Source organism: Podarcis liolepis (assembly GCF_965112155.1).
Source record: "Podarcis liolepis genome assembly, chromosome: 10".
Taxonomy (NCBI): domain Eukaryota; kingdom Metazoa; phylum Chordata; class Lepidosauria; order Squamata; family Lacertidae; genus Podarcis; species Podarcis liolepis.
This window is the reverse complement of record NC_139562.1, coordinates 31,441,626-31,454,991: the sequence shown is the minus strand read 5'-3', so window position 1 is coordinate 31,454,991 and position 13,366 is coordinate 31,441,626. Positions and strand designations below refer to the sequence as shown.

Here is a 13,366-nt window from a genome sequence, read left to right as displayed (position 1 = left end):
TACATTTTCGTCACTTTTTTTGGCTGTAATATCCTAAGAAAGCTCTTTACTCTGAAGCAGAGCAATGTTAAAATGGAAGCGTAAGCTATAAAGTATTTTGGTAGTCACAACATAAATATCAAGACACTGGAGTAGGATAGCAAGGAATATTTACTTTTAAAATGTCCTAAAATAAAGCCTAATATTGCAGTAGACAACACTAATGAAACCCTCCACTTCAGTTCCAAAAACCTCTTCATGATATAAACTTCTGAATATTTGTATAACAAATTATTTCACCAGTGGCGAGACATACCTCACAGACTGTGCAGTGCCACCTTGTTTCCACGTGGTGTTTGCACTCATTGCAGGTATAAACAAAACGATCCTGGCTCTGAGTATGAAGCTCTACCAGCATGCACATGGTTGACCACATTGCCCTTCGTAGTGAGGAAAACTCAAGGTGCTTGTCTCTAGCAAGGGTGAGGAAGGCATCACGCCCATCCATTAAGTCGCACGGAATGAGTGGGTCAGGTTCAATGATGGGAGGCAGGGAATTGGCTTGAGGACCAGCAATGAGGCGAATCACAAAGAATACCTGAAAAAAAGAGTAGTGGATTTTAGGCTTTATTCCAAGAGGTTTGATTCATCACCCTTAACTATACAATGCCTTCTGTTCTCTGTCTTTCAGTCTCATTGTGGAGTCTGAAGTAGTCAACATGCTCCGAACATCAGGAACAAGCCACAACTGTTCTGTATTTTGTCAAGTTTATTGCAGGATGGGAGCAGCAACAGCAGCAACAGCAGCAGCAGCAGTGCCAACTCTAGCCCCCCTGTACTTCCTTGGCCCAAAGAAAAGAGAAAAGAGCTGGGCATTAGGCAACAAGTGCCATCAACCTTATTCTCAGTGTCTCTGGGCCCCACCCTGCTGTACATATCAGGGGCCAGGCCCAGCAGCTGTCAACTAGCTGTCAAACTTGGCCTACAAGGAGTTGGAGAGATAACAATTTGGCTCTCTGGGCTAGAACGTTTTCCACCCCTGCCCTAAAAGATACCTGAAATAGTAAAACACCTAGTTATAATACTTTGTGTTATACAAAGCAAATTCAGATTATTTGGTTTATAATGCTCCAATTTGTATGTTTAACTTCATTTACCACAACAAAACCAACCCAAAATCACTTGGCCACAATGGTGCCTCAACAATGTCAGCCTGACTGCATGTCCCATTTTCTTCAGTGTTTTTTTTCCAGGGGGTCCTCAAGGGTATGCAGTACCAGCACCTCTTTTGTTGTTGTTAAAAAGTGTGGCACTTACTGTAACAACTTCATGGTGAGTACTGGTGCCTATTTTTCTAGAAAAAAAATCACTTGTTTTCTTTCACAGTTTCCCCTTACTCTCACATGTGCTTTATAACATGCTCATAGGTTTACAGTATGCCTTAGAATTTGGCAAAAATGCTCAACTTTCCAATTTACAATACAGCCCTTAAAATATCTATATAGGTTTATTAGATACGAAAAGATTCTGTTTTTGTATATTATCTAAATACCCAGGAGAAATAAGATTTTAAAAAACCTTTTTAACACAAATAGAAACATGTATGCAACTACTTTCCACAATGTTCCACAGAGAATGTATGTGTGCAGCCTGCCGCTCATTTCAATACATTCCGTCAGAAGCCTCAGACCACTGGATTAAATTAACCAAGCGTCTAACTTGTGTGGCAAATGAAAAGAAGATTATTATTTGGTCATAAAGTTCCCTCAGTCAACATGGAAGTAATAAACCCCCTACTTCTACAGTCCAAGGATATATTTCACTTGCACTTAGATGCTGCAGCCATTCAGACACTTTAAATGTTGTTCTTACCTCCTTATGCTTTTCCATAGTGGCATACAGTTTCTGGGAAAGGTCGTTGGAGACATTAGGCATTCCAGGTTTCTTTTTATTACCACGACTCAAGCTGCTCTTATTTTTACTGGTCTTCTTATTATTTTTCTTTTTGGCGTTTTTGCTATCTCCTTTGCTGACCTGCAATGTGAATGGAGAATTGAGTCTAATTTGAAAATGGCAAGACACATTTGGTTCCCAAGAGTAAACATGCAACCACCAAGAAGTCATTACAACACATCAATTATCCATCAGTCCCAAAAGCAAAGGTGGCAACTTAAGCCAGGTAAGGCACATATTCATGTCTTGATCTTATTCACACAAGAGGCAAAAACTATGGCAGCTAGAATGTTCTTCAGGCAATTTTAAGAAGTAATTCCTGAATGAAAACAAAATGCTGGGGGTTGGTTCCTTATTCCTTTCCACCAACAAACCTATTAGAAATTAATAACTAATTCTAGAGGGGATTCCTGAATCCTGGGTCCAGTTTAATATGCCATTTGTAGATTTTAGGAAAGAAAGTGATGAATGACATTTGTTGGGAAAACATGACTTCCTTACATCAGTGCTCTCATTGCTAGTGTTCTCTTCTCTCTTTCGCTCCTCTTCCTCTTGCTCTAGCTCCTTAATGCTCTCTTCTAAAACATTAGGCCAGAAGTCCCCTTCAAAGTAAGGCAGCTCTTTTGCACTTGTCAGACGGTCTTCTGTTGCCTGCTTAAAAATATCCTGCAACACAAAATGTTTCTCAGTACACATCACATTGATGACAGCAGCAAAAGCAAAAATTCTCATGCAGAATATAAATAATAATAATAATAATAATAATAATAATAATAATAATAATAATAATAATAATATTTGTACCATGCCCATCTGACTGGGTTGCCCCAGCCATGCTGGGACACTTTAATTCTTCAAAGTTGTTTTTCTTCCAGGATTCTTTTAAAAAATAGTGCTGGTGTTTACGGTGCAAGTTTTTTTCTACCCACCAAATCTGAAATGCTTCATAAGATCCAAATGTTTCTTGGACATTACCTTTTAAGTACTGTTAGCTAAGCAATATTCTACTATATTTCGACATTTTTCTCAAAATAAATTCCTGTTCCAGTATATGTAAGGGGCAAGAACAAAAGGTGATATTTAAACTAATTCACAACCAACCTTGTAATCATGCACTATGCGCTCTGACACAGATTTATCCAGCATCTTTTTGTACCACTCTTGCAGTCGTTTGGGTTTGGGTATCTTTTGGTCAGGAGGATGGCAATGGAAAATATAATCATCACCTTCACTAGGTGGGCAAGCCCATATATGTCCCGTTGTATACCTAATAGGAATTAAAGGAAAAAGTCAATACCATTAGTTCTGTTATTCATTATAGTGTTTCACTGTGTTGCCCACTTCATTTATCCATCTTTTCAGGAGCAAGAGTTTCTTTTACAACATCCAAGCACAGCCAAGGTCAGCCTAGAAATATTGCATCTAAGGAGCAATGTATAAATGATGCAGAAGACCTCTCCATCCAAGTTAACTGGTCAGACCCAAAACTGCTTAGTTTCAGAAGCAGAACTGATTCATATACCTTTAAACTATTCTAAGGGATTCAGAAGCCTGATGCAGTAGCCAATGGAAAGAGCTTATTGTCCAACTCAACCCACCCAATCTCTGTTTGAAAACTGTTACAGGCTATGCTCAATAATACTTGCAAAGCTGGGAGAAATCTGAGTTTTTAATGGTTTTATTAATACTGTCTTATTGAATTTAGGCTCCTTTTCTTTGGGGATGGAAAAATAGGTCAGATTTAGAATGCTCACCATTCTTTCTAAACTATTTTGCCCTATATACCCTCCCCAACCAGATGCTGGGTAGTTCTTTGTCCCTTCCATTTATCTATAATTCCTTGTGCAACTGCTGCACAACAGCCTTGTAAGGCAGACCAATTGCACCTGAACTATCTGGTAATCACTGCCAGCACCACTCCCTTTCAACACTTATGACTCCCCCAGATGGGAGGAGATTCTGGGGTGCTCAAGGAAATGCTAGGTCCTGAAGTCAAGTTGTTCAGAATCTACCACTTATGCTTCTTCCCCTTGAAGCAACTTGACCAATATTTCCTGCTGCTTTATCAGCCAATTTCCACTTTAGCTTTTGCTTGTGTGCCCATTTGTACCATTATGGTTACAATTTAATGGCAGAATGCACCCTTTCCTCAGTCTTCTACAGCTTATCTTCTCAACAACCAATATGTGGCGGTCAGCAGCTTATAAATCTGTGACAGTTTATTTTGGGTAGCCAACTTCTATCTGCTTCATTTGATAGCAAAGAACATTTAAGTAGAGAAAAGGGTTACTTTACCCAGGCAAGAATTATGTAGCAACTATGATTAAAAAAAGCAGAGAGAAACATCAAAACCCCATTGATACAGATCCTAAACTGTCCCTTTGCTTAGATTTCAAAATTTGTATAATCAGACACCTTTTTCACATCAGAGATATTTGTGGGACCTCTTTTTATAAGCATATCACTAATTATTCTACATTTTCTTCAAATCCACCCCACTTCCTCTGGCTTATTTCACTTTGTCATATACTTAGTTTTGTCTACAATTTGGTTAAATTAATTCAGGTTAATCTACTTAAATGAGACCTCTCACATCATGCTGGTTTTATTTATTTTCAATCAATCCACCCTGGTTACTTTTCTCCCCCCCCCCCCTCCAGACACATTATCTCCTGAAGCACCTCATGCATCAAAATTTCTACTCAGTGCTGGTGACTATCACTACATAAAATGAGACAAAGGCTCTGCCCTCAGATATACAAACTTTAAAAAAGAGACATTAAAGAAAATAATTCAGGGAAAAGGTAGAGATGGAAAAGAAGTTTTACACCATACATGGGTTATTTGACAGCAATTACAAGAGACTGTCACATCACTGATCAATACAATAAAAGACAACAACATTTAAGACTATCTTTATTTTTGTAAGTCAGCATTGCAGGAATTGTTCTCCTTTAAAACCACTCAGATCAGGCTGAAGCTGATCTTCTCTATATACTGACTTCTGCCCATACATTGAAGGGACTCAAAATGTACTGTACAGTTGCCACAAGCAACCTAACTGTATATTCTTGCTCATTAAGGTTAATTACTAATTGTGGGCACATCTATACCCACAATTTACTTCTGAAGATCTATCATTTTCAATCATTTGGGATAGTATGGAGTTTATTGCAGAAGAACAGAAAGCTTACCCCAACTTTTTAACATATTCGAGGTATCCTATTAGGATTTCATGATATACAGCAGTCCTCAGGCATTTGGGGCGGAAGAAGTGAACACTGTCAAGGTAAGATATGTATACTCTCCTAGATAAAGAACAGAGAACATTCATAAATCCAGGCCATAACAAGAAACATTATTCAAATACCTCACCATTCCATTTCCCCCCCATTACTAAGGAAAAATGTCTGTTGGTGTTTGAATTGAGGTACTTTCAACATTTGAGTAATTTGTCTTCCTTCACATTTTTGTTTTGTTTACATAGCTATCTCAATTACATTGTCATTTCCCTGCCCAAACTTTTTCTCTATTTGCCATGTAATATTCTATACTTTGGGTCACCAACATGGCACCTGTGGGCACCATGGTGTCCTCAGACACCCCCTTAGTGGCCACCAATACCCCTTGCCATTCAGTTCTGTTTTTTTAAATGAGCTTTTGGGGGGGCTTACTTGTCTTGTATTTGTTCTGGGGAAGATTGCCTATTTTAGAGGGTATGTTAACTGCTTTTTTAATATAATATTTGTTATCAGAGATGTATAGGTGTTTTGTCTGTTGGGAGGGGGTATTATGAGCATCACTATTTTCTTCTTCTCTGAAACGAATATCTTGGGGTGTCCATGACAGTTTTAATGTCAGAAAGGTTCAGTCACAAGGTTTGGTGCTACTAGAATGAACCTTCAAGAAGCTTTAGGCTTGCATGCTGTGATTTTATGTGAACTGGAAAACTAGGATTTGTCTTTGGCCAGAAAACGGGATAAAACTTTTGTTTCCAACACTGGCTCGCAGGTGAAGTACTAACCATAGTTTGACAGTTCAGACAAATGACTAACTCTGACTTGCCTCAGATCAGAGAGGGAACTGTCCTGTGCAATGTAGGGCAAAAAGTGCACATGCAAGTCAAAAGCTCCTTGAAGGTTTGTACTTATAGTATCAAGTCACAGTTGATATTTAAACCAGTCCTGCAAACTTGTTGGGCTAGACATCTCTCTGGCATGCAAGCCTCAAACGTTGGATGTTCTCAAGTGTTTTGTAAGGCAAGTCTATTACAGTAACAAACATATATAGTCTCATTAACAATGCAGCATAATAAATAGAAATAATGTCAGGAGAGAAAAATGTGGTACTGGGTTTACATGGTGCCACTTCTAAGAAGTATTAACATCTCTCAAATACCGAGTACTTAGCTTGCATTAAGACTTTAGGCATTACTTGACCTCTATAAATAGGTCACTCATAGGCTACTTTCCCCCATTCAAGAGATATGGGCACATTATGTGGCTAGCACAATGGTCTGAGGATACATCTCCCAACAATTATTGCAATAGTTTAACAATCCATCCCCAAGTAGAAGACCAATATGAGCAGATGAGCTTATTCATTTAATTCTGTAGAAAATACTGAATTTAAGGGGGAAACCTTATTATTATTATTATTATTATTATTATTATTATTATTATTATTATTACATATAAAAGATAAGCAAGCTTCAACAATTATGCTTGCCATGGGGAGTGCCATGGGGAGTCTTCTGCCCAACTCTGATGCTCCAAAGATGGGTGGAGATTGTCCCCTGGAAGCATTCTGATGATCCCTGCCCTCTCCCCAGTTCTAAGGTTAGGAAGAAGGTGTGGGTTGGTTAGCATCTTCATTGCTCAAAGCCCCCACTTTGAACATATGGGCTCAAAACCAACACCGATCTGCTTTAGGGGCTTCTTCAGCGTCTGCTCAGTGGTGACACTCCCTCTCTCCCATAGAAGGGGGGCAGTCTTTGGCCATTACTTTGAGCTCCTTTGTTGAGCACTGGTGAAGCCAGAATGGTCCTGGCCTGCCTTTCCCACGGGACTTCTTTTGCTGCTGAGTGGAGGCGATTGCCTCCATCAAGCCACGAGGGGATGGGACAGGGTGGGAAGAGCGAACCTGGCAACCACAATTTTTGGCCTGGCTAGCAAAGCTAGCCAAAAACCATAAAAGCTTAAAGATAAAAACATTCCAGTTGCTTCTATGAAGTAAACACATTTGGGGGGGGGGGGAAATCAACCATCAGAAAGGAAAGTCAGAGATGGAGCAGGAGTAGAGGGTAACTGTAGACATTTACAACGAATCTTGCAGTTTGCTTTGGGGCAAATAATTTAACCTCTCTTAAACCTTCAAAATGGCATATCTAGCAACAATCCAAACATAACTACCATCAAAATAATAAAACTTCATCAGTGTAGTTCTTTACCTCTGATTGGGTTGAGGGCAATCTGATCCATACTCCTGAACATGCATACCAAAAAAGCACAAATCGACACCATCAATCTCCTCAAAAGCAAAGAGGGCTTTTGTTCGATAAGGGAACTGTTCTGCCATCTCTCCACTATCTACAAACCTGCAAAATGTAAAGACATAATTTAAAGGCATTCTTTGAAGACAAGCACAACAGAACGAAGGTAACAGAAATTCTAGTCATGTGGTACAGTTTCAAAAATGCAGATATTGTACCCAAATAAAAAATTGTAACTACTGCTATTTATTTTATAATGGATTTGTTTTAACTGCCTTGTTCTGTTGTAGTTTAACCTTAATGATGAAAACAGCTTTAAATGTCTTGATAGCATAACCGCGTGTCAAATTAATAAACTACACAAAACCTAAATGAGCACACCCGTAACTATGGAGAGAATTAGAGCCATCTCCGATTAGAATTTAACAATAAGAGATGCCTGTTCAGTCTCCTTAACGTGATTAATTTACTACCCTTCATTTTCTAGTCTTTCCCAACATCTCCCACATACCTTTTCTCCTAACCCTTACAATTCATTGTATGAAATCTAAGTAACAACATATGCAACCAACAGTGAATGTCCTAATTGTTATAATCATTCATACTATAATAGCAGCATTAAAAACACTTCACATTATGACATTCCATGGGGAGTGTGGGGAAGCGAGGAAATATCTTAACATTAGAAGAGATCTGACCACCTTAGCCTGCAAATGAAAACTTAGCAGTTCAGGGTATCTACAGCCTACTGAAATATTATGTTTTACTCCTTAAATTTTATTTTTTAGCTATAAATTATGAAAAGCCAATACTCTATTTAATCCCTATGATCAACATTTTTGAATTAATTCACCTTACTTTAAAAAAAAACCTGTTATAATGGGAAAGTCATAGAAATAACAGTTTGAAACTCATAAATGCGAGATACGATTGATGGCAAAGATATTGCCAAGTGCTCTTTGATTACGAAAATGATATATTATGCATTGCTTTAACACACATAGTAACTGTGCAACTAGAGGATTCATAAGGAAACATAACTCAAAGACTTGAGGAAAAACATACCTTGCTTTCATCCCTGGCTTTACCTCTACAGTTTTCTCTGAAGTATGAACCACCCTAACTATGACTTCGCCTGACTCAGGGTGATTCTGTCTTCTCAGGAACTCATTCACTCTGTTCTCTAAGAATGTACCAAGTCTTGTGGCTGGTAACCCTGTATAAAACAAAGAACTCTCAGCATACTATTACAGTAAACATCAACACCAAAATCGCCTAATATAAATAGGTATAGCTTTACCTTGAGGCCCACTGATTAAAATTTGCATGCTTTTGCCCTTGATGTTAATCTAAAACTTCTGCCTATTAATCTACCAACTGAATGCTGTAGACTTGCCTGGACTAACCTGCTAACAGTTTTCAATAAAGCTAGTAATTAATATCTACATAATGTTCTCCCCAAGAAAAGAGGGTAGCATCAGGCATATATATCGCCTAAATGAAGAAAATGGAATTCATCTAGAAACATGATTCCAGTACTTTTTGGCCATATGCTTGTCAGGATGTCCCTAGCAGGGCACTAGAGCTCTTTTAAGATCTATCTCCAACATCTTAAACTATTCACCATACTAGCAAGATAGTTCCTGAACGGACTACTTAGGAAAAAGTTATCTGTGTATAGCTCACTAAAAACACTGCATGCAGCAGCATAGAAAAAAGGCAAACAGTATTGGGAATGATTAGGAAAGGGAAATCAAATAGCATGCACAATACAACATCCCCACCCCCACCCCAATTCTCAAGCAATGATCCCAATAAATCCAGGCAGCTTTAATTATGGGGGAAAAGCAAACAGATGTTGAGACTTCAAGTATCAGGCTCATATAGTGGCTTGGTTTCCATTTTAGGATAATGGGGAAAACTCCAAGTGTTTGGCTGCAAGTTAATGTCTTCCATATTTCAAGGATGTACAGAGATCTGGGCCTCCTAATTGCACCTTGTCAGCGCAAGTTACCAGGCGGTTACTGATAGGCAAGGACTTCTATACTTGCCTAATTTCTTATTATAAAAATGACCAAAGATTCAAAATTCCACCTTAAAGGCAGAGTAACATTAGGATTATGTTCCTGATAAAGGAATATTGTCAGTACCCAAATGGAACTGATCTGGTCAATAGACTACCTCAAGTTAATTTCTGTGGCTTAGTGAAAAAACAGCATGTAATAACAACAGTTCTTAACGTATCACTTAGCTATAGGATCTTCTGAAATTAGTAAGATTTATTTCCTAATCGCTAAGTGAGCATCAAGTGGATGCTCTGACCCCTGAAGTGCATCTTGTTGGGTCCATGAGACCTTCTCAGGTTCTGTGTCCAGCCTCTGGAACTCCCTGCCAAGGGAAACTCTTCTTTTTATGAAGGCTCTAGGACTTTAGAGGTTTAATTTTGCTAAAAAGTTATGTGGGCAATTGGGACTGATATTTTAACTTGCTATTTTATTTTTGTTGTACTTGAAATTCTCTATTGTATTGATTTTTAATGTTGTTGTTAGCCATCTTGAAGGAAAGGCAGGATTAAAATGCTTGAAATAAAGCTACCAAAGGGTTGAGGAAGACAAGGAATATCTTCACTTACTTCGAGCACAAAATTTATTTTCTCTCCGGGTTCGCCCAGTTTTCTTTAGGCAACCATCACAAACAAAGCTGAAATAGAAATGGGGAAAAAAGAAATTCAAAATATATTCTTAACAAAAAGGCGAATAATCTCCCCAAAAATATTCCTTTGATATTTTCTAACATCCTAATACCCAGTACTTATTTCAACCATTATTTATTTTTTTAAAAAAAGGATAGCATATTGGATTTGATCAATGTTTTAGTATGTATCAACAATAAATTAGGAAATCACTAAAAGGTCTTATTGCCAAAAATATGTTTTATCAATTAACTTCCCTTTTCCGGTTTAAGATGAGCACTAATTTTAAGTTGATCCAGTGATTAATGTACACTATACTACCACTTCAGCCGTTTCCCTTTAGCACTTTCTTCAAAGGAGAGCATAAATCCCAACTAGGACAATATACTGGATGGACAGAATGGAGGATGCTGTGGAGAATGTTGGCCTGCCTTCTGAAATACTGCATCATGGACCATATAAATGATGCTCTCTGTGCATTCTGTGATCTGTGGCAGCAGTAGTAAGGTTATTGGAACTAGAAAATCAAGCTTCCTGGGATCTGAGTTGTAGAAAGTCCCTCTAAAGGCAGCATTGATATTACATAGGAGTATGTTAACAAATGTCTATTAAGAGGGCAAGTTTATCAACTGACTTGAAAATAGCAACTTAATGGCAAGCGTTTTAGAAAAACAATTTTAAGCTGGCATGGTTGCTGTTTTAAATTAGACCACCAGCACTCTTTCCAGATAGAACTGTAGTCATTTTGTCATTTTTTTAATTGTACACAAAAAGCATATCATCAACAAATTACCATCTTTGTAAGAAAAAAGGAAAGAAAAAGCAGGAAGCAACCCACCCAGATGGCCAGATTGTCTCATTGTGAAGCACACAAATCTGATGCATTTTTCTTCCACATTCTATACATTCAACAAACCTGGAAGAGAGAATCAAAGTATAAGCAACACAGGAAGTTGTTGAAGATAACTGATTTAGAAAAAATGTGTTGGAACTGAAGATTAGGTAGCCCAAGTACAAAATATTCAGAACTGTACAATTTCAAACCTGTTGATCTGCTGTACATGTATCTTTTCTCAGCAACAGTCTAGTGTACTATGCCCAAATGCAAACCACTACTCCCCATATGGTCTACATTGATTTTAGTTATGCATTATATAGCTTCTCTTTTCTTACATTCCACTACTAAAAGAATTCACAGCAACTAAGATTCCTGTACATCTAAGTCTGAAGGCAGAACTAGGTACATGACAAAGCACAGTTAAATGTTTACAAAGAGGATTGGGAGGCTTTTGAAAAAGTGAAGTCAATTTTTTATACTTCAAAACAAATATATTCAATATAAATTTGTAATACTGACTAAAGTAATCAAAGGCTTTTCTACCCCAAACTCAGATTATGTGGCTATACTTAGGCAGGCAAATATTTGCTTTCTTAAGGTACAACACACCATCAATATTGAAGGTGATAAACTAAGAGAATAATCCTAAAGCCTTCCACTCACCCCTCCCACCCCCTGCAAAAATAAATGAATAAATGGTGAAAAAAACTTTCATTTTTAAAATGACAAGTGATTTGAGCTGCTCAAGCATGACTTACTGTTCAGGGTCCAGTGTATCATTTTTCCTTTTAGAAAACTGGTCTTTATTTATTGTGCTGAGGAGAAAAATTGATAATCACAGTTGTAACAAAAATAAGTAGCTGCTCATAATAATAAAAAATCTTCCTAGCACCTACAGGAAACCCTGCTACACAGCCCAATAGAACTCCATATGCATTCTGCTTCTTAAGAATTAAAAATTTTGAGAGGAAGGAAAACTACAGGTGAATTCAAATATCTAGGGCAATGTAGTGGCTACTTAAAAGCTTGTAAGACACCAGAGTTGCCATTCATAACCTGTGACCACACACTTAAGCACTCCTCCCCCTCTGCAAATGCTTAAAAATCCAGAAAGTCTTAGGGCTTAGCAGTGTCATCAGAAGCTACAGATGATTTCTTCCTCACTAGGTACAGGAACCATGCAGTCACCATGCAGCTTATAACCATCCAAATTCAACCCTCCACCACAGATTGGGGGAGCAGACAAGCACAAAGAGGCTACTAGGAAGTACAGAACGTACTATTTAAACACATTCTACAGTTTGACGTATCATGAAACCCCATTTTATAAAACACATCATCTTTAAAGACTGACATTTATTAATATACAACTTATGACTAGCTTTTGGGTTAGTGAGACCTCATTATCTTCTCTCAACTGTAATAGTTGCTTTTACTATGATAGCCTGGACATAGTTTTCTACCCTCTGGAAATTTCAGAGTTTGACTACTGTTATATGTTGTATATGGGGTTGCCTTTAAAATTGGTTCAGAAACTTCATCTGGTTCCAAGCACAACCGATAAACTGTTAAGCAGGACACACTAGTTTCAGCACCTCTGCAGTATTAATAGTTCTACAAAGTTACCCAATATTTCCAAGTTCAATGCAAATGTCATTTTTATACCTTTAAAGCCCTGAACAGCTTGACACTAGAGTACTTAAGAAGAACCATCTTTTCTTATATGCCCCAGCCCACCTTCCAACACCCTTTTCCAGGTGCCCTCAACTCTTTTAGTGAGAGCCTCTATTCAGTGATGGTGCTTTGTATTTGAATAGTCTCTCTAGACATAAATATGGCAGTTACTTCTACCTTGATTCAGCTCAATTTCCTTTTTACCAAGGCTTTTAATTGAATTGCTGCTGCAATCTGATCTATTATTTTAGTGACTGTCATATTTCCCCCCCCTTGCTGCTTACTTGGGTTTATTGTTACCAGACAGGTAGGAGCCATGTTAGTCTGTTACAGCAAAATTAACAGGGCCTTGTGGCATCTTAAAGACCAACACATTTTATTATGGCATGTGCTTTCACGGACTAGAGCTTACTTTATCAGATACATGATTTTGTTTATCGCAATGTTGCTAGCTGTTTCATTCTTTTCTACTATGGTAAGCTATTCCAAAGAGGCTTTGTTGAAAAGCACCCTTTTAGAACAATAGCAAACTAATTAAATTAGGTTAGGAAATTATTGTTAATAACTGTTGTAGCACGTGCTTTTGTAACTTCTACCACTGAACTACTGCAGTGTGCTGTCTATAAAGCTGCTTTAGATTTTTTTTCAGAAGTTGATCCAGAATGTAGCAGACTATTGCTGGCCATAAGAATTATGCTACACTTACTAGGATTGATTACTGGTTTGTTTCCAACCACAA

The 13,366-nt window shown here is 37.9% G+C and overlaps 1 protein-coding gene across 1 annotated transcript in view; it reads right to left on the bottom strand.

Annotated features, from left to right (window-relative positions):
• EP300 (EP300 lysine acetyltransferase) overlaps positions 1-13,366 on the bottom strand; it is a 78,624-nt gene that overhangs the window by 4,483 nt on the left and 60,775 nt on the right. The window contains exons 21-30 of the mRNA XM_083462576.1: positions 11,712-11,768; positions 10,954-11,031; positions 10,056-10,123; positions 8,489-8,639; positions 7,382-7,528; positions 5,127-5,240; positions 3,034-3,199; positions 2,434-2,598; positions 1,852-2,013; positions 296-577 (exon numbers count right to left, since the gene is read on the bottom strand). Coding sequence (XP_083318702.1) covers positions 296-577; positions 1,852-2,013; positions 2,434-2,598; positions 3,034-3,199; positions 5,127-5,240; positions 7,382-7,528; positions 8,489-8,639; positions 10,056-10,123; positions 10,954-11,031; positions 11,712-11,768 — 1,390 coding nt within the window. The remainder of the gene's footprint in view (positions 1-295; positions 578-1,851; positions 2,014-2,433; positions 2,599-3,033; positions 3,200-5,126; positions 5,241-7,381; positions 7,529-8,488; positions 8,640-10,055; positions 10,124-10,953; positions 11,032-11,711; positions 11,769-13,366) is intronic.